Source organism: Tinamus guttatus, unplaced genomic scaffold (genome assembly GCF_059628265.1).
Source record: "Tinamus guttatus ecotype Peru unplaced genomic scaffold, ASM5962826v1 Tinamus_guttatus_pri_ptg000067l, whole genome shotgun sequence".
Lineage (NCBI taxonomy): Eukaryota > Metazoa > Chordata > Aves > Tinamiformes > Tinamidae > Tinamus > Tinamus guttatus.
In genome coordinates, this window is record NW_028288601.1 from 385,223 (window position 1) to 407,588 (window position 22,366).

The following is a 22,366-nucleotide window of genomic DNA, read 5'->3' on the forward strand; positions in this document are numbered from 1 at the left end:
CCAAGGACTGGGAGGATGTAAGAGGCAAGGAGACATATATACAAACACATATTTGAAACAATTGCAAAAATCAGTAAGGAATATATTTTTTTTTTCTAAATGCCTGCAATGGTCTGCCTCCATTCTTTCTCAGTTTGGGTATTCAATGTTTCATGATTTATATCAGTTGTCACAGTAGCAGTCATCTGGTGAGAAGGGAGAGGAGATATTGTGATAACTATCACACAGAGAGCGTTCTGGCTATAACATATATACCAGATTTCAAAACTAAGAACAAGGGCAGATGAGGTCCTATCAGAGAAGCTGAAATTCTTTGATAAGCAGGGAAAACACACATACACTGTATCTGTTTCTCCTTACGACCCACCACCATCACCACATGCATATAAAGTTTGTCTTCAGGACTTTTCCATTTTTTCAGTGCACCAGGTTTAACAACCCTAACAAGACAGGGCAAGAGAAATGATTTGAGATCATCAATCATCCAGATACAAAATTCTGCATTTTGAGTCTGTTCTATAAAGCCTATACTGTGCTAATACTGGATGTTTATTTTCTGTTAAACAATACAATACTGTTTCTAAACCACAGCTTAACTTTCTCTTTCAACCACTGATTTCCTCAGGAGTTTCTCACAAGAACCTTCAACCTTTTAGAAATCCAAATAAAGTATTTCCTCCCATGTCTCTACTATAACCTGTCTTTTCTGTCTATTACTTCCTTGTAAATAAGAATTTTGCATAGGAAAACTCTAGGAAATAGGAGTGAGCTAAAGGTGACAAGAGCTTACCTGGGAATTTTGCCTGAAAACTTCCCAAAATGTTATTGAGTCTGCTATATTATTATGGAATGCCTCATCTCCTTTGGTCACCCAATTTCTTATATCCTGGGGGACAGACAAGGCATTAAACCATAATGGAGAGGGAATTAAGGAGAAACTGCAACATCACTTGAGATTCCTGCAGCAGGAAGGACCTTGGGCCTTCATTAAGGAAATGAGAAAAGCAGTGAGGGTGAAGGTGGAGAAAGTAATAGGCCTGTAAAATACCCTAGGGAACATCTGAAGTCACGGAAAAACAAACAAGGATCAGAAGGAAGATCCAAAATAATTGTAAGACAGATGGGAGGGAGGCAAAGAGGGACAAATAGTCTTCAGGGGAAGAAGAGAGAAAAATAGTTCTGGGGAAGAAGAAAATAGCAATTCCTTTGTAGAAATGCAAATACTACTTGTTTTCTTCATAAATTGACATTTGAAACCTATGTTTCAGATGAATTCATTGGGCTTAACTTCTGTGGATCTATATCTATGTCAGTTAGGAGGAGCTCTGTCCATCATCACCCATCCCCATGGAACTGAAAAATGCATGGTCAAAATTGAAACTCCTAACAACTGTTTTTGCATGGGCTGCAGTCATATGGGAATATAAAACTGAGTTAAACAATATGTTTTTACTTTTCATTCTTCCAAGCACTGAAAGAAGACATAGGAACATGACACAAAGATGAGTGCATGGAACCTAGTCTTCTGTCCTTCAACCAAAGTCCCACCTACATAAGGTTAATGAAATAATTTACATGACTTACTACCCTTCTATTCTTTTCCTTCCAGAAATCAACTTGCAGTGCCTGTAATTCTGTCATGTAGTTTCTGGAAAATATTAATGATTAGATTTAGAAGAGCCCCAGGTAATTTTTATACTTTAAAGATAGACCAGATGGGAGCTATTCTATCTGAAATCAGAAAGGCTCTCAAAGCGCACCACATGTTTATTTGTCAAAAGGAAGAAAATACTTCTTTCTGAAATACAAGTTCCGTCATACAGAAATGCATAGTGGAAGTACTGAAAAATCTTCGAGTAATTGTTCTTTAAAACTTTCCATGTGACAACAATTAAAATGTTCTTGTTTCAGAATACATCTGTTTAGCTGAATACACTGTAGGGTTTTTTTTCAGTAAATACTTCCAGAAAAGATTATTAGAGCATTTTAATAAACAACCCTAAGCTTTAACCACTTGTGACATTACACTTTTTATCTTTCCAAGCATATTATCATTCCAAGCTTATATGGATAATTTCTTCTTGTTACTTATGTCTAAAAACATCACCCTACTCATTTTCAGATAGGGTACAAGGGCATCCTTGCTAAGGCCTCCGTCGATGCTACTTTACAAATTGGCAGTCCATATCACAGATGACCTAGAAAAAAAGTATCTTTATAGAGCCTTACGGTCTGATTTTAACCTAGTAAGCCCTAAATAGGATAGCACCTCACCTTTTCCCTCGGCCTCTGTCCTCCTACTGTGTAAGATGAGATCATAAAAATGATTATCTGTAGCACCAAAATTTATTTCCCAAAGCGGTAAGAAATAGGTCAGGTTTATTGTACTGTAATATACCTGCAATACATACCTGCTATACTTCCAGCATCTTACAAGGATAGGTGTCGCGGCATTACCAAAGTGACAAAATTTACATTTTGTTAAAAATTTTAACTGTGAATTGTGTAGGACAAAATTTTATGTAGAATTGCATTGCATTGTATTGTATTGTATTTTTAAATTGATGGTTTATGAAAGACTTGCAAAATTCACTGATATCTTCATATGAACTAGATGCAGCTTAGATTCAAATATTGTTTAAGAACCCAACCTATAGCAACTATAATTGTTTGTAACAGACAATCAGGTGATTGTACCATGTAGTTATATAGAAAAGAAAATAGAATTCATATGTTAATGTTAGTGGGACCAAGTGAATCCAAACAAACTCAAAACAATTGCCATACTCCCAAGAGATTTTGCATTATTAAATGAAAAGTACTAGTTCAGAGTGAGGTCTCATAGAAATGTAAGAAAGTCAGAGGAAAACAAAATCAATTTAAGTTTACAAAATGCTGTCTGTAGTGAATTTAATAGTGCACACATACAATTTTCATGTAAAAAAAAAAAACAGTTTTGATATTACAGGTTGTAAAACACCATCGCTTTTCCCTTTGAAATTTTTGTTTGGATTCTCCCCCATGAAATGGCACACCAAAGTTGGTTGGAACAACTTGACCAAAAAAGGAACACGTGTTTTATAAGTAATGTTTTGGGTTTTTTGACCACCTCTAGTGTATTCATTGTAGATGCAACATTTTCAGAACTGGTTCCTGAAAAGAGGATATTCTACAATGCTTTGATACAGTATTAATTATATTTTGTTTATAATAAAGCAAAAGTAAATACTGACTAGAAAGAAAATACAATGATAAATAACAACACCTTAGGAAATTAAAATTAGATTATGCAGAATAAGAACAAAGCATTATTCACTTTTAACTTCACAAATTCATAGAATAAATTCTATTGAAATAAAACTCTAGAGCCCTTCGCTCAAAACAGATCCAATTAGATTACATTGCTTGGGAACTTGAGTTTAGATTCTGAGCTTAGAGTAGCCCCAAGGATGGAGATTCTGCAACCGTGTTACCTCATGTACTCAAAAGAAGCCAAAGAAATACACAGGAGCTGCATCTTTTATCAGTAAGTGGGATACTTGGGTCAACTTGTTCAGGCTGATATAGGCTGCAACTATTGGCATCGTCAGCTTTGGCTTCTCTCTTTGTTGATGCTGGTAGCATTTAGCATGTAAGATGAACAATTTTCACCCAGTACTGACTTATCCATTTTCTAATGTTCTCAGCATTTAAATTACTGACTACAGTATGCCAGTTTGGATTACATTTGTCTCAGATTTTATAGGAAAACAATTATCTTTTTTTTCCCTTCCATTTTCGAGTAGAATGTAGAATGTCCAGAATTGTTGGACATAATTCTCATATTGTTGGACATAATTCTCATAAGGAACAGTATGTGCCTTTTCAACTTCTACAGTGAATATCCCCTGCTTAGAAATTCACAAGATAATCCATGCTGTGAAGGACAGAGTCATGTTCTCTATGATGCTTACGATCATTTAAATTCTGATCTAACAGAGAGATAGGCAAAAATTCCAGTCTCATTTTCTGCAGCTTTTGCTTCTGCTGGGATTTTTTATTTTTAAGATATTTCCTTGAGTTTATTTATACCTCATAGTGGTACCATCTTTTCCAGATATTTCTGAATCACCATGAATTTGCAATAATGTGACCCAGGGTTTATATATTATTCTGTCAAGTCAGAATGAATTGAGTTTTATTCACTTGACACAAATGTGCCTCACTTCAAAGAAGGTCCCATGATAGCTTACCACTTACATAGCCTAAATTGTGATTTCTGAAATCATAGTGTTCTTAGGTCAAGAACACCACACTATTTGAAGTCACATAGATGCAGATACCATCATTATATATATGGATTTGTCACATACACTGTCCCCATTTGGACACTGGCAGCTTGAGGAACCATGCTTAAGACAAATGTCCAAAACAGTTTTTTTTTTTTTTCAAAACAAAGCAGAAAAATTATGTGGTATTCAGAAACTCCGGGAGTGAGAATACTGGGCTGCTCGACCACCATCTCTTCCTCAGTGACCTGAGCAAACCCAGCCCACTTTCAGGTTTTGGCCCTGTAACACGAAGGTGAAAACCTCCCTTTTCTTAGGGCTGTGAGGTCCTGAATTCAAGGCTGTCAGGGCATGTCAGGTCACATTCGAGGCCACCAAGCAGCGTGGTATTTTTGCAGGTTGCATTTGGATGATTTATGAAAGACACCCATGGCACAGATGGACCAACGTGCCGCATGGGGATGCCTTTGGGGATCTGTTCGGCTGCCCTGAAGCTGAGGCGATGGTCCTGGAGCACCTTGCTCAGCCAAGAGGCCCAAAGCGGGTGGTGCTGTGACCCATCGTGCTCCTCAGGTGCGTGTCACCCTGGGCCTCACACACTGCCATAAACGGGCGCCCTGGAAGGGAAAGCCCCGTGGCCAGGGGCCATGGAAGTGCAGGGACGAGGCCGGCGGGGTGGAAGGCCGGGTGCACCTAGGGGCCCGCGGGAGTTTCCTCCGCGGCGCGGGAGGTGCTTTCCGCTAACGTCTCAGCTACTCCCGCTTTGCCCCAAGGGGTGGAAACTCCGAGCAGAAATTACTCGGGGAGCGTGACTGCGGGCTGATTAAAGGGCGGCAAGTTACTTTTATTTATTTATTTATTTATTTAAGATGAAGCATTCTTCGGCGGGTGGGGGTGCGGACACCCTCCCCCCCGCCCGCTCCGGCGCCCTTCCCCGGCGCCCGCCGGCCCGGGCGGGCGCGATCCATGGTTGCGGGCCGCGGGTGCCGAACAAAGCGGCGCGGGCGGGCGCAGTGACTTCACCGCCCGCGCGGACCCGCCCCCGCCATCGCGCCCCCTCCCCGCGCGGCGTGGAACCTGCCCCGCGGGCGTCTCCTAGCAACGCGGCCCGGCGCGCACCGACCGCGGCGGCGGCACCGGCCGCTCCGCTCCGCTCCGCAGCTCCCCGCGGCGGCGGCGCCCACCTGGCGGGGAGCGCAGCGGCGGCGGCAGCGGGTGTCAGCGCGGAGAGGGCGGGGACGGCGACTGCTCTCGCTGCGGAACGCGGGGCTGGCGGGGGCGCTCCTGCCCCTTTTCCCCGCGCGGTCCCAAGTGCCTCCCCGCGGCCGCGCAGGGCGAGCGCGCAAGAGCCCGTAGCGCGCCGGGCTGGAGGCGGATGGCGGCAGCCGCTGGGCCCCGCCGCCGCCGCCGCGGGCGGGCCGCCCCCTGCGGGGCGCGGGGGCGCGGCGGGCGCTGCCCCTGAGATGCGGCGCCCCGCGGCCGCGCCGCCCCGCGCGCTACCTGCGCCGGGCCCGCCGCCCGCGCCGCCGCCCCTCCCCCGGCCGTGCCGCCGCCGCCGCCCCCGCGGGGGCCGGGACTGAGCGCGCCGCGCCGCCGAGACGCGGCCCCGCCGAGAGGGCGAGCGAGCGGGAGCCGCGGAGGAGCCGCGCGATGTGGCTGCCGCTGCTGGCGTGCCTGGCCGCGGGCATCGTCTCCGTGCACAAGTGCCAGCGCGGACCCGCGCCCCTCCTCGGGGCCGCCCGGCTGCTGGCGGCCGCGCCGGGGCTCGCCCAGCGCCGTAAGTTGCTGCGCGCGGCGCCCGCGCCCGCGGGGCTTTGCCGGGGCTCAGGGGGATGCGCGGAGCGGGGCGGGGGGCGCCGCGGGGCCGCGGGGCCGCTCCAGGTGCGGGCGGGAGCTGCGCGGGTGCCCGGGGTCTTGCGGAGCCCGAAGGTCTCCCCGCGCGGGGACGGGGCTCCGCCTCAGCCCGCGGCCTCCGCCGGGGTCACCGGCTGCAACCGGCCCTTCCTCGGGGCGAAAACGCTCCTTTGTGCATCGCTCAGCGCGGGGGCCCTACGCAGGGGGGGCCGGGCGAGGTTGGTTGCTGCTTCCCCCTGCCCGCTCAACGAGCGGCAGCGCGTGGGCTGGCAGTCCCCCGTGGATGCGGTATCGAAGGGTGCTGGTGGCGAAGGCAGCGGGAACAGCAGGTAGAAGCTCCAGGAAAGCTGAAGGGACTCGCGCAAACGCTCCCCAGGCCACGCAGCAGCTGGCCAGCCAGACCTATCGTGTTGCTACTGGAGCATTTCGTAAAGGGGCTCATTCACCGATGGTGATCAGAAAAGTGGATCAAGTCAATCACTTTTCCTTTCTTTTTTTTCCTCCCTTTTTTCTTTGTGGAGTAAATATATGTATTTCAAGTTCAAGCCTGGAGTTAATTTAAAATGTTAAGTTGTAACCTCTAAGATTTATAATGGGAACAATGTATTAGTCTTAAATTCCTTGTTGCATGTCTGACAAGTTCGTGCCTAATTCAGCCAGATTTGCCCAGCACTGTTAAGTAACAATGGAATAATTTGTTAACTTTCATAGGATAATTTATTTTGCTTTTTTGGCTTCACATTTTGAGTTCAAAACCAAAGTAAATGTCAATGGGAAAAACAAAATATAGCATTATTAAATTTCTTATGAAACATGACTTTTTTTTATTTAGCATTCCAGATTATTTTCTGCGCAGTGTAATTGAGTTTGAAGGCTAATTGAAACTTGATGGAGAGGCTGTTCTGTGCCTCAGTGCAGTGTGTCCTCACTCAGAACTGTAGCTCCCAGGTAACAGCTAGTGCAAATATGATTCCTGTTCATAGTGTGAATAGTATCCTGCCCTGTTAGAAGAGAATGCCTGACACAGGTAAAGATCATGCACGGAGCTCTTGCCTTCTCTTTGCTACACTTAATAGTAACAGTGGAGATAAGCACAAATGTTATGCCATGGATCCCATGCTTATAGCGTCAGCAATTCCCGTGTCAGCAAAGCAGCTTGTTGGTTGTTTTTGGTTTGTTTTATTTTTGTTTGTTTATTTTTCCCTCTTTATTTGAAACCTCTGCTAATCCATGGAAGCTGAAAGTTGCACTGAATTCTTTCCTTCATACATAATCACCTTACAGGCAAGAGCCTGTAAGCCTTAAAGCAGAAAGATTGTTTTGTATATTTAAGTGAACACATGGATGTTGTTTAGGGGGAAATGTTTCTTTGGTGGAGGGGTTGCATTAGCTCTGCAGGCCAGTGCGGCACCACCGGAATGGTTTGACCTTCTGCAGGCGGCTCTCACAGGGGCTGCGGGCAGCAGCAGCTCCTTGCGCAGAGATTTGGCAGCCCAGCCGTGTTGCTGCAGCCACTCCTGTTCTGCCTGGACACACCTCGGCGCTGGGCATGGCGAAGAGCATCGTGCTGGTCCTGTGCCATCAGCAAGCTCGCTTCGTTTATTTGCAGAGCTGGCAGTACATGTGCATCTGTTGCAATGCGGATCCAGCTCTGAAAAAAAAAAGAAAGAAAAAGAAAAATATGAATGCATGTGAAGTTACACTGGACATTCACATATTCTTATTGGAACATTTCTTGCTCTTCTTCTTGAAAAACATACTCTTTGATTCTTCCCAAGTTATTTGCATTGCAGGCTGCAGTTTAAGATATGAGTTTTATCTTGGGTGTAAACAGAGGTAGAATTTGTCCCGAGTTTGAAGTTAAGAAGAGCACAAAAGGAAGCTTTGCAACACTGTGAAGTTGCAAGTCCCAGATTAAATGTTCTGTTAGCTCAGAAAAAAAGGTTAGTATTGCCGCCTTCTACAAAGGCTGCCTTGTTCAGTAAGTCTTACTGTAGGAAATTTGCAGCTTACGAAGCCAACTAAAACAAATACCTGACATAAGAATAGAACTATTTCAAAATTACACTTGCCTCCCAGTGATTCAGACAGATCCCGAATTTATTATGGAATACTGAAAAGTGAACAACTGGATAAGTAAACTGATAAGCTGAATAAAAGCTGAATTTTGTAGTAGAACCATGTGTGTGTGTCGATCCCTTGTGTGATCACGTGGAGAAAGAGTCAGTTCACTCAGCTTATTCAGAAACTAACCAGAAAAAAGTCCTTAGCTTTTATCTGCTGCATAATCACATGAAATGTCTAAGACTAAAATACTGTTGAATAGCCACACAGCCATTCTGTTATGTACCTAGGGCTGACAAAACTATACAGAAGACTATATATACTAAAAGTTAATATTCTCTTTTTTGTGTGTGTCATATGAAAAGAGAGTTTGAGGTTTTAGAAAGGCAGAGGGCCTGTGATCATAGCAAAGACAAGTGTTAATTGATTCATCCCAATTCATCCCATTACTTCTAATGTCAAACATAATTCATAAATCTCTTCTGGTTCTTTGGTGTTTCACCAGTCTGGTCATATGAGATCCTCATCAGTATTCACTCTGGCTAGAAAGTTCCATAAATCATTACGGTGTCCCTACTCTAAAGAATAGAGAAAGTCATTCAAGCCACCCATATAAGAAATGTTTTTAAAGAAAAGTGGTTAGGAAATGTTCCTGAAGGGGGAAAAAAAGTGAAAGAGAAAGAGAGAGAGAGAGAAGGGAAAGTAATGATAGATTTTAGTAGCTTTAGTAGCTTTTTAGTGTTTGCTTGTTGATTTCTCTTCTTCGTGATCCATTTCCACTTGGGACTCAATGGACTTGTTGTCCGTAGGATACTTAATATTGAGACAGCTCAGTTGTCATAACCCTTGCAGCAACCCAAGAAAAAAAGAATTTTCCCCCTTTCCCACCCGCCACCTCCCCTTTTCTTAATTTCCTGAGGCTGCGTGGGTGATCTTCTCCCCAAAGTTCATCAAAGATCATCAGGAAAACTAAGCTGAGTGTTGTCCCTGAGGAGAGAAGGTGGCTCTGGGGTGCGGTTCTGAGGAATAGGGAGTGGAGGCTTGCTGATCTGCTGATCCTGTTCTTTCTGCTTTGCCTAAGAAGCAAGTTATGCCACCAACATGTATAGATTTGGGTTTCAGATTACATCCTTCTCATAATCTGTTGCATTTTCATATGTGAGTCTTCTAGGTTTTTATGTGGTAAGCTTTTTTTTAATTATTTTTGTTGCATTTGCAAGTTGAATGAGATGGGTGACTACATCCATTTACAGTGTTTCCATACTACAGATGTTTGAGATGGGATGGTTGTGGAAACCACAGAGAGAGGATGTGGGCAGTTTACCAACTAGAAGAGAAAATAGCATGCTCGTGGTGCTTTGGGAAGGTTGGCAATATGTCATTAAGGACATGCTGTTGCAGGAGGAAGTTATGAAGGCATCGTGAAGCTTCCAGTCAGCAGGAATACTTTTTATAGCAGAGTGAAGAAGCAACAGGAGCTTCTTTTTTTGGTCTTTAAGCTTCTATGGGCCAGAGCTACAACAAAAAATGATCAAGCAGGAGCTATAACCCATTAGTCAAGAGCTATGAATGAGTAAGTTTTCCTTCAAAGTGTAATCTAAGTTTACCTCTCCAGAGTATCAGTGAGATATCAGAATGTGAGCTTTATGGAATATGCATCAAATAAACCCTCATGTGGTTGTATGCTCAACAAAAGGTTAACTTTGTTGGTTGGACTAGATCCCTGAAGGTCCCTTGCAACCTTAATGATTCTATGATTCTATGAAAAGGACATTAAAATATGAAATCAGTGAGGCTTATAATCTCGCATATACTTCACAAAGTGCATAGTTGCTGGAAGTGTTTTGCAACTCCCTAGAAAGAAGTCCATTACAAACTAAGAATATGAGGAAACTTTTCACATAAAAGATTCCACTTGAAGGTAAAGCAATATCCATTACAGAAATTTGTATAGTATAACAGACAGTTACCAGACCAAGGCAATTTTAAAATCAAAGAAAAAAAAAAGGATGAGATATCCATATTAATTGGATTTGGGATTTGGGTCAGTTTGGGATGGTTTATTAGTTACTAATGTACATGGATGTAGACATGGATGTAGGAAACATGCAATACAGTACTTACAAATAGTATCAGTTGACATTGGCTGCTAATATTTACCAAGACTATTGTCAGAAAGCGAGCTTCATCACTAGCACATCTGAGAGTGAGTCCATAGGAGAAACTAGACATACTGCTTTTTTTAGGATAGGCTGCACTTAAAAATGTTAGTTCATTGGACAAGAGGAACCTACACTAAATAAACAAGTTACTTTGTTTATGACCAGTACCCATATAAAACACTGCCTATAGAAAAAAAAAAAAAAAAAAACTCCACATATTTTTTCTAAGTGTTGGTATAGGTATATCTATCTTGGCCAGTGATGGGAATTTAATGACCCCTGTCAAGAAGGACAAACAGAATGACTTCATTTTTAAAGTTTGTTCAATATTTCTTAAATATATTCATGATGCTAAAATCATATGCTATGTTTTCAAGAATGGTATTTGTGAACTATTTCCTGCTTTTACTGTAGATGATGGTCCAGATTTTTTGGTATAAACTTATCTTCCCAAGCTAGATATGCTGAAAATAAAATGCTGGAGAACATCAATTCATTTTTTGCTAAGAAGATCTTATCAAACTCTTAAGGCCTGAGAACATCCCCTTTTGCTTATGCCTCCCTTTTCAACAAAATCTGTATTCAAAGCTCCCATGTCTTTCCATTGCTGATTGCTTCTTGCTAGACCTCTATCTAACCAGTTGAAAGATGTAATACTTCTTTTTGATCTGCTTAAATAGGCACAATTTATGATGTACAAAATAGGATATGGTCTATTATTCTTTTCTAAGCTCTTGAACTTTATTAACAAATAAAAATGATTTTTCTTGGCAGTTAGCATATATTGACTTGGGGTATTTAGTTTAGCTTTTGGGAAGGAAGTAGGGCTCTAATGAATTAGTTCACTGTCCACTGTAATGGAACCTTTCTTCAAGAAGAAAAGTAAGCGTCTTGCCAGCCATTCAGGATTCCCTCTTATTCTGGTAGCAGAACAAGAATAACCCCTTGAGCAAAATGTGTTTCAGGATGATAGGAATTTATAGCCTTTGAATGCTGCCAAAAAGCAATTTCTAGCTGAGACTTTATTTGCCTAAGCTCAAAAGTTTGCAAAGCTCATAACTTCATTTCTTTCTTTGCTTCCCATAACTTCATTACCATGCGGTAATTTCTGCCTCCTATTGCCCACAGTGACAGCAATGAGCCTGAAGTATTTATAATCATCAAAAGATCTAAAGACAGAGATTTTAAAAGTAAATATTGGAGAAGAAAAATGATGTAGCTTCAGGCAGGTGGAATAATATTCTTGGAGGCAGTATTTTTATTGTTTGACTATTTTGGGAATCAAGTTGTTAGCAGCACCCTCTGTTATTGGGTTCATATCTTAAAAACTTAAATATTTTTAGAATGTTGTTGTTGTCATAGCTGTATAATAAATACAGCTGCATGTTATTGTACGGTGGCATCATGAAAATACTCCAAGCCTGAGTAAGCCAGAAACTTCTCTTTCCCAAAATAAGTTCTCTTCTTTCCCAATATTCCAGTGAATTAGGCTAAGTGAATTCCACTTGTTCCTCTGTACTTCAGAGTTAGATTTGTTTCCATTTCACCTCAAGCTGACAGGAGTTGCTACTGTACAAAGGACAACTTGATAATTTTAGATGGTGGTTTCTTGCTGCAAAGCTGAATTCTAAGAAGATCATATCTTATTGTACAAACAGGACTCCCAGAAAGTAAGAAAACTTGAGACAACTTGCACTCTGGCAAGAATGATGCAAAATATCCTAAATAAAACTAATGACATAAGCAAGTGTTCTCTTCCAGCCTAAGCAAAACTGTTGAATACCATCTTCTTTCCAAAATTTCATGGATGACCTCAGAACATTAAATATATTACTACCTGTTTAAAATCTTGAACTTGCATATTTGAATGCTTTCTGTTACAAAGCGTTTAAACTGAACCTGCAAAACATACACACATGTGGCTATTTGTTTGCAGAAGCCCAAGCAGAAGCATGCAGAAACAGCTGTTATAGTGAGTATGTGAGTCTGTGTATTTTATAGACTTCAGTAGAGTTTTATTTAATCTTGGTTCCAAAATTATAAAAGCTAAATGGCTTATAAAAAAATGAAAATAGAGGATGGGCAGTATCTGTTCCTAGACAGGTTTGATCAATATTTTTCTGAATGTTTGTGAGCAGTACATATATCTCTTGTTTTAGAAACAAAGTTCTCAAAGGACTCTTTAGGAAGATCTGTATATTCATTAACTTTTGGTCTATATATTCAGAAAAGCACTGTAGAAAAGCACCTTTGGAGGGCTCATAGTTCAACTGTTGATTATCAAATTAGATTTTAATAGGCTTTTGTGCTATCATATAATTAATAAAGATACGACAACTTATAAATGTTTTTGCATTCAAAGAACATAAAACAAACAAAAATATTCTAAAAGAAAATCCCAGAAAATGTTTAGCACATTCTGTTTGTCTCATGGCCAATAACCATGTTCTAAGAGTTATGATTCTACCAAAAAGCAATTTACCAGTATAATAAACATCAAACATTTTGTATTCCAGGATGCAATAACATTGTCAAAGTAGCCCTGCTGAGCACATCTTTTTCCAAGACTTGTGCACTATATACTAAGAGACGTTAAAGAATAGTGATTACCCTCCCTAAGTCTTATCTTTGATTTCATAGTCTTCAGGTTTTCTAATTGTGACTGTAAACAACTTATTATGTGTTCACTATTTTAACTCTGCAGTGCCTGCCTAGTACATACATACACGGTTTTTGGTTTGGAGTCTTTGTTTTGTTTCAGAAAAAAGATGCTCTAAGAGCACAATTTAATCATTTTGTGCTCAGAACTGGGTGCTGCTTTGTCCAGATTTTCATCTTTGAGCAATATTGTCTGAAATATGGAATGATTTTGTTCTAGGACAGGATATAGAGATATAAATAAAGTAAGTAAAGTCAATTGTTTACACTGCTGTGGGCTAAGAATCCTCACCAAGGTGATGAGTGAGGATAAGCAAGCCTGTGGTAATGGATCTCGTGAAGAAATAGCTTTGGGTTGTTGTCCTTCCTCTGCACTGGTTCTAGATTTCTGATTGAAAATGCAGCAGCAAGCTGAGGTAATGCTCTTACAAGGTAGAAAGCAAGAAGGTGATAGAGTCTAGAAATGCAAAAGAAAGCTTGACTAGGAAGGTCAAGTAGTAGTAGTGTTGAGGTCTAGGTTTGAGGAGATGGAGCTATATAAGCTGATGGGAGATACATCTTGGTCTTTCCGTTTATTCAAGGTCAAACTCCTTTAAATAGACAAAAATGGTTGTTTGATCCTACCTTCGTATTCATCATCTTAATTTAATAAATATTGTATATTGTAAATATTGTATGTTATACCTGGGAATATAATTATGATTCTAGGTTATTGGTATGCTACTTGCTTGTATTGCTTGCTAATACATAAAGAAATTAAGTTACCAGTGAAATATGGCAGCAGCAGTTCTAGGCTTTGCCATAGCAGTATTCAGTATAGCAGACTGTATTCAAGCTGGCCAACTCCTAGGGAGATTCTAGCAGCTGGAAATTACTAGGGTATAATAATTCCCACGTTCACATTCCCTCTTACGAAACATGTTCGTGTTCCCTCTTAGGAAGCAAGAGAATTAAGATAGCTCCACACATCCTGGGATTCCGATTAAGTCGAGGGATTTAATTAAAAGAGATTTAAAGTTGGTGGTTTCATATGCTTTGCCTTTTTTAAGGATGCAAAGCTGTGCAAACAGGGTCATCAAACCCATGACATAAGACCTGATGGCTGTGGGAAACGAGACCCTTCTAAGGACTTAATCAGCATAAATTATCATATATGTTTTTATTTACAAGGGACAGAATAAGCTGGTTTCAGAAACTGAATGGTTGTTGAGTTGTTTGCAGGCATGCATGGATTGCATCAACAAAATTGAAACATCCCCTGGAAAAGCAGGAAGTTTTAGAAAGGAGAGGCTGCAAGTAGAGTTGGCCAAGAAACAAAAACTGTATGTTATGAATTTTTTCAAGGTTACTTTGCTTGTTTTCATTCTTTATTGTGGCTTGGGAACAAAGTCAGTCTGAGGTAGTCTCTGCTCACAGTCAAGGTCACAGCTGAAGTTGTGTGAACATTGCATTTGTGTGTTCATACAATTTCTTAATCACGAGAGCGTGCACACTCCATGTACTGCTTGGGAACTCTACCTCTATATGCCATTAAATAACAGGCTTCTGATATATTGGCTCTCCTCCACTATCAGCCATGAGGTGTCCTCTTCTGTCACAACTTTCCCAGTGCTGTGGTTAGAGAGGTCTATTGCCAATATCTGATAATGAAAAGGGGATACCATAATACTCTTCTCCTTGGATACCTGATATCCAGGATCAGTTCTCTTGAGTGTTGTTGCTTATGCTTTGTGAAGTCTGTAAAAAATGGAAGGTTTAGTTATTTGACGTCACAGTTTGCAAAGTTACAAGTTCTGGTACATTGAGGTGGTGGACATTTCGATGTCTTTTTAAAACATTTCTGTCACTGTCAGCAATACTCCCCAGGTTCATAGGGCAATTTGTACATGTGGTAATTGGTTTTTACTCTTTAGATCTCAAAATGAATTTTAAGTTTTCTTTTAAGGAACACTAACTTTTTAATGATTAATAGAAAAAGAATGCCCTTTTATTGGAAGGTGCTTTTATTCACTTGCCATGCCATGTTTACAAATGTATTTTTCATGAGCTCAGGATTTTACAGTTACAGTTGTATTTTGCACTTCTTCACATTCATTTTCTTTTTAGCAAATATATCTGTTTCTTAAATAATCAGTTTGGGTTTGCTGCTGCTTCTGCTGCTGATAAACGGTATTTTCAAGTCAGTTTATAGCTTAGCTCTTGTCTGAATAGTGGCAACTGAAGTGGACAACCATGGATATAACAGTGAAATGGATTAACCATTCAAGTAGGTAATGGGAGCGAGCGGAAAGAAAGATAGTTGCCTGTTATTTCTGCTCAGTCATTTTGGGGATATTTATTAACCATAATTCATGTACAAGAATAGACTTGTTTATTTGGAAAAGGTGGGGGGGAAAACCCTAATTCCAGGATTAGATTTTAGGCTTGGCAGTTAAAGTGCAGGCTCTCATTTTTTCCCTTGTAATCTGAGCAAGTAGTATCAGACACAATAATCACGGAAAAAATTTCCCCCATCGTAATATTTTTACAATGGTTTTCATTGTATCTGCTCTCTGGGCTAAAATGAATTGAGGAGCTGTGTGTTACCTGGGACAGTTACTGACTGTTCTCGCTGCAGGAATCACGTAGTTGAGCTCCTCGAGAGAGAGAAAGGTGAAGGTGCCTGGAGTGCACTGTGTGCAAGCTGCAGCTTTCCTCAGAAGTGATGCTGCACCTGAGTTATTGAGAGGCGCATTGTTTATAGAGACAGACTTGTTGCCTTTTTCTCTAGAAGACAATCGGATGTAGAATTTAAGGAAAAAAACTGCAGAGGTTTTTATATACCTCCGTGTTTTAAACTCCATTCAACAAGCTGAGGACCTTCACCAGGCAGTATGATTTGCTGGTTATATATTGGCTTTCTGTTTTAAAAAAGCAAAGGGCGCACCCTCCAAGAACAGCACAAACAAGTACCAACAGTGAAATTAATGTAAATCCACATTCTTGGCTGTACTTCGGCAAAGTGCTGTCTGTTTGAAAACCTGTTATAACAACCACTCTTAGCTCCCAGTGAACATTATTATTATTATTACATCTCTGAGATAAATATTCTGGTCATGATAAAGCAGTTTTCATTACAGGGAGACAGGATACAACTATAACGTAAACAAATTTCGTTCAACTTTGGTCCTTGTTGCTGAGAATTTAGACTTGTGACACCTGTGTTCAGTGTAAATAGCTGGAATAGTTGCAGCACAGCTTTCTTATGGTGGGGAAGGCTTGAAAAGTGTAGTATAACCTACTGGACTTACTTTTTATTATATGCATATGCCTGTGCAGTTCCCAGCATAAAATTTGGCCTTTCTTTTTGAAAATACCTTTTGGCATACATCAGTTATAACTAAGCCAGTAGAAACTTGCCCTTAGCTTTGGCTGAATAGTAACTTAGTCTTGTCTGGACTCTGTTTTTGGTGAAGTGGCAGGAAAAATCTCAGTTCCTTTTTCAGCCAACTCATTAAAAATGTTTCTTGCTTTTGCATATTATTTTTAAAAGAAACTGAGAAGTTTATGCTATATCAATACAGGTTTTAGAGTAGGCTTATACCTAAATAATAAATATTTGGTGAATGAAAGCATTCCCATAAATGTTACTGCTCTAAGTGACTATGTGCTTGGGAACTATGGTAGTAATGTAGCCAGAATGTGTCTGGGGTATTAATAAACCTTTTTGAAGTTTCTCTTTATTCCAAAAAAATCATTTTTTGTGCCAGTGGTACCAAGTTTGTCAATTGCCAATCAGTGACTTCATGTTGTGAAAATGGTGCTCTTGAGGCTGGAGAGTTATCAGCAGAGATTTGTATCCAGCAAGACCGTATATCTCATTTGTTAAAGCATTTCTTCTGCCATGATCACACTGAAAACTCAAACTAGATTTTAAGAACTTCGTTTATTTGGCCTTTGCAGCTTAGAAAGACACAGAAAGAACTTATTTTTTTCAATACTGATTCTATTAATAAATTGAAATAGACTTCAGGTAGATTCAGTATCTAAACTAATAATATGGAAAAATATCTGGGACAACTGTCTTGGAAATGCATCTGAAAATATGCAGTTATCCCCATCATAGATAACTGTTAACTCCTTTTAGCATGTGGGTAGTGCAACACGATACAATTTTGTTACATATTTATAATACAGTTTTGTAATTTATAATTCAGTATAACAGATAATACAGTTTTGTTACATATTTAAAGGAATTTAATTTAGGAAAGGGGACAATTTGGGAATGTATACTGCCTGTGTTAAGTAGCTGGGATTCTGCATTTTAAGCAAGGAGTTTCAGAAACTACTGTGGGAAATGCATTAGGTCAGACTCCCTTGTTGGTTTACTTTGGTTTATTGCTTCAAGTAATGAGCAGGAATCAATTTGAAACATTGCTTATCTGTTTAGCTAGAGACAGAGGTCTCTCATTCCTTCCTGTCAACTTTATTCCCAGAATAGCTCCGTCCTTTGAAGGTGGAGGTTACTTGATGGATAACTTGAAAGCTCGTGCCTTATCTCCCCCCTGTTTTGACCTGTGGTGGTCTTGATCCACTTTGCTGGAAATCAGCAGTCCATATATTTTCATGTCCTTCGAAACTTTCACCAAGTCCACTGCTTTACTCTCTTTTTTCTTCTTCCTTTTTTTTTTTTTCACAATGTCTTTCAATGTCTGCTGTGTTCAGTATCCAGCTGAAGATATGAAGTGATGTTTCTGAGCGTAGAACTCTTAATATTCCTTTTATTTTTCCTTCCTTCAACAACTTGTTTTCATCCTCTGTCTGTGTGCTTTACAAATACTGCCTGGAAATAGATCTACAGCAAACTCTACAGCCTTGCATCTCTTTCCCAACCTGGCATCCTTATTCTCATTCTCATCTCTTGGGGTTTTCATGGACTTTTTCTATGGGCTCCAAGTCTGGACCTTCAGACTTCAGTACATAAAATGCTGCTACCATTCTTCTTATAAATTTAAAGTTGTGTTTTGTCAAAGAATAGCCAATGAGCTTGCTCTCATTTCACATCCAAGTAAAACTTGCTGTATTTGTTTTTATAATAAACAAACAAAAACCTTTTGGATTTTGTCTTGTTCTTTTTATTCCTCCTTTATGTCTCCCTTCTGATCTCTCCCACAATTTAATCACTTTCCTCTGTTCCAGCACCTTTCTGGGATGCTTTTCAGCTTATTATTTCTTTCACATCTGTAATAGTTTTTCTCTTTTTCTCTTTTCACATTGACTACGTGGCAAACATTGTAAACAGCATTTATGTGAATAGAAATACAGCTTTGACCATTGAAATTAACGAAATTCCCATCAACATAAAATGTTATAACACTGAAATTGTGCTGTATTAAACTTAGCTGTCTTGTTTATAGCAATAATGATATATATGTTGTTGATGTTAATAACTTGCAACCTGTGATTAGTTCCTTGGATCACCTGTTATTCAGGATGCTGGATTTCCTGTTTGTTTTTTGCTGAAATCACTAAAAGAAAAGGGATATTTTAGAAAATGTTTTCCTCATACTGCTTTTCAGTGTGAGAAATTGCTATCATTCTTTTAAAAAGATAAATGTTTTGCATTTTTTTGCACGTTGGAAAGAAATAATCTGACACAGTACCTCAAAGTTTTAGATGAAAACCAAACCTTTCTTCAAACTATTGTGATATGAGGATATTGCATTGTAATGATGGATCAAGTGATATAGACTTTCCAGTATGCAGAAATTCTTTTTTTTTTCCAGCATATTTTATAATCATTAGATTTGAATATGCCATGCTGCATATGCCACTAAGACGTGTACTGGAGAGGCAAATTATGTGTCTTCCTCATAACTCTTGTTGGCAGATTCTGCCTTGTAGAGAAACACACTGATGTAAAAGTTACTTGCGCTAATTCAAGTCGAGCTGACTGAAAACCTTGAAAAGGATAGCTCTTCTCAGCTTGGACTGCTGAAGTTTTATAGCAAAGATTTAAAAATAGCAGTAACTTAAGCAGGGACCTATAAAACAAAGAATCATAAAGTATATAAAGTAGTTTGGTCATAGGCCTGTTCGTAGGTACAATTTCTGCAGCTGTGTAGTACAGAATTATGAAAGTCTTCAATCTATGACACACTTAATCCTAGATAAATTTGTATTTTCTTCTGAAAAAATAAAAAAAGAAAGAAAAGGAAATCTGCTGTTTCTGGCATGCTTTTCTGTGCAGAAAATGCAGAGAGGGAATATTTATAGAAAGTGAGGAAACATTTTGGTTTCCATACAAAGTGCATAATAAATAACTCGTATCTACAAAGAGATAAACTACCTGGTAAATGTTTTCTGCCCAGTAATTAATCAGGAAAATCCATGACAAAGCATAAATTCTTACTTCAATATTATGCTAAATCAGTATTTTAGAAATTTGGACTTGAGAATGGATTTTATTCTATCTGTACATATAGTTCTAGGCTGTAGTTACAAAAACATCTGTGAATATTCCAGCAGCAGTCTGCCTTTGTTCTCTTTTACTTCTGTTTTGCTATGTTGTCACCACTGCTGTCATTTCTGAAATCTTAGTTTAAAATTAGGTATTTACAATGCCCACATATCATCATGAATCATGAATGTTTGGTTTTATTTTTCATTACAGTGGAAAACAGATGTGCCACTTCAAATGCAGTAACATGCACAAAGTGCCTTGCTTTGGGTCCAGAGTGCGGATGGTGTGCTCAGGAGGTACGATGTCTCACTTATTTATTTTTGACTTTATATTTTAGATGCTTCTGACCTTTATAAAGACAAAAGGATTTTGAATTATGAAAGCTATAGTGAGAAATATCAGGAAAATCTTTTTTAGACAGCCTTTGGAGAAAGCACCTGAGAAATCATGTGAAATATATTTAGTTTCCAAAAGAGAAAATACAATATTTTATTTGGAAAATTGCAGTAATTTTAGAGAAAGTGAGAACTTTTTAATGTGTTCCATCTGTTTTGTAGACAGCTTTGGCAGACTGACAGTAATTCTGAATGTTCAGCGGTTTCTGGCTTCAAAGTCAAATTATTTATCAATAATTTACATTAAACCCTCATTTCATATCAGAGTTAGTCTCTCTCTATATATATATATATATATATATGCCTATTGCATTTCAGCCAAAGGTTTTAGTAACAGTGGATTTAATGTCACGTTACATAACAACCTCTGTCACAAATAGAAAAAGAAGGATACTGTTCTGTTTTGACACATGAAATTTACAGTTCTGCGACTTGTCACAAAAGATTTATCCTTTTAGAATAAATTATTCTGAAATAGTTAATGATTTGGAAACTGTAAAAATATGAGGGGTTCTGTTTTTGTTTGATGGACAAAAACAGTTGATTATACCATTTTGAGTAAAGCTGGACCTTTTTAAACACTTCAGAGGAGCAAGGTTTTTAAGATTGTTTCTTGGCTATTAAAAGCTCATATGCTTTTGAAGGTCACCTGCAAATTATCTCTACTAGCATTCAGGTTAGCAAAGAAGTCAGATAAAGTCCTGGGGTGGGTCAAGATGAGATAAGGAGTTAGTGTAATTTTATCTGAGATATTGAGTCTTGGAATGATTAACTTAGTCTGAAACAAGTATAAGGACAAGTAATTCAAGGATTATTAGAGGCGTGGAGAGCTTGCTTTACAAAGAAGGCTAAGGAAATGTGTATATGGCGCAACGGATTGCAGTGTGGAGTGGTCCATTACTGTGGTCTGATGGCCGTTGTTACAAAGGACACAGTTTTATCCAGCTACATCTGTATTTATCACAGCACTTCTTAGCTTTCCAGCACTAGAGACATAATTAACCAGGCGCTCGGATCACTGCACTGACCTGGTTTGACTTCTCTGCCTCTTGTCTCACTTGTCATGTCAATCTTGTGAATTGTTTATGGAAGTCAATGATTTGTGAAACTGTCCTTTAAAAGCCAGTTCACGTATTCAGCATCAATGTTTGTGGAATGGCAAAACCCTTTTTAATTCAGAACTTTTCCAGTGTAAAGGGTAAAGCAACACATTTTCAGCAGAGGGTGGTTGGCTCACCTAAACAGTGATTTTAATAAGAAAAGTTCTGAGGAACACCTGATGTGTGCTGACTTTATATCATCACATAGTAAACTACAACACGCTACATATGTATTAGCTGCCAGTGATACCAAAGTGGCTTTTTTGGATATTAAAAAAAAAAAAATCTGTATTTTTGAAATCTGTATACATCAGAAAGCGTATATAAATAGCAGCCAACTCAAAAAGCAATCTCTGCTGTCTACACTGAAGAAGGTTGTGGAAATACTATGTCAGAGGTAGACCAAAAAATGAATTGGAACGTAAAAATAAGATTTAATGCCCAGAACTTAAGTAGGGTTATTCAGCTTACCAGTGATTTAAATCTTTTGCATGAAGAAAAGATAGAGAAAATGTTGGCAAGGAGAGCAGAGAGAATAAGAATATTTGTCAGCCTTCCTGGCAAAAAGAATAATAAAACCAAATGCTGAAACAAGTTCAGCCCTTAAACAGGACAGAGTTTCCTGCCTGTTAGAAGAAGTAACTATTTAAATTAAGGATTTGAATTTACCAGGTTATTATCTTTTTTTCTGGAATTTCATATGTGAGATTAGATACCTTTCAAAAGCCCAAAGACTGACTAAGCAAAAGCTTTTCTTTTGCAAGGCAGCTGAATGAGGCTGAATGAGCAAGGGGATGATGGCGGTAGCTCTGCGCAGTGTAATCCTGTGTTTAACTCCTACCTCCCTAGGTGCTGGGGACTACAGCAGTGTCAGAATCATATCCAGCACACTTGCAGCACTTTCAGCTGAACTTTTGACTATCCAGCCTCATTTTTCAGAGTATTTTTCTGGTCCTTTTTGGGGTCTGGATGATTATTCCCTAATGCCCAGTTGGCTCCATGCACTTTTTGTTTGTTTATTTTCCCCATCTGCCTCTGAAATATCAGAGATTGTCCATTGTTTGATCTCCAGCTGTGTCTGGGATGGACGAAGGCTTTGAAAGAGTACAAAGAATCATGTCATTTTTTTTTTTCCTGCATGATCAGGATCATGATAATCACCAGATTTGTGGTCAGGAAGGAATTTTGTATTGGATCTTGGCAACTTTGCCCTTTGCAACAAAGGACATGCTGCTCATTCTGAGCTCATCCTTCAGCTAATCAATTTTCTTTTGTTACGGCAGCTTCTTATGTTGGTGGCATCTTAAACTATCCAGTCCTGTAGTATCTTACTAGAAACTGAAATGACATATTCCAGTTAGTTATTGGCTTGAGTTTAGAGTATGAAGTAAAACCTGTGGTAGACAAACTCAGGTTAGATAAA

The 22,366-nt window shown here is 39.6% G+C and overlaps 1 protein-coding gene across 2 annotated transcripts in view; it reads left to right on the plus strand.

The window, feature by feature from the left end:
- Nucleotides 1-5,879: 5,879 nt before the first annotated feature.
- ITGB8 (integrin subunit beta 8) overlaps nt 5,880-22,366 on the plus strand; it is a 46,249-nt gene continuing 29,762 nt past the window's right edge. Inside the window, exons 1-2 of one of the 2 annotated variants that reach the window (XM_088519692.1) lie at nt 5,880-6,045; nt 19,659-19,744. In XM_088519692.1, the coding sequence (XP_088375818.1) occupies nt 5,919-6,045; nt 19,659-19,744 (213 nt within the window). In that variant the 5' untranslated portion in view covers nt 5,880-5,918. The remainder of the gene's footprint in view (nt 6,046-19,658; nt 19,745-22,366) is intronic. The other variant, XM_088519691.1, reaches the window with a different exon arrangement.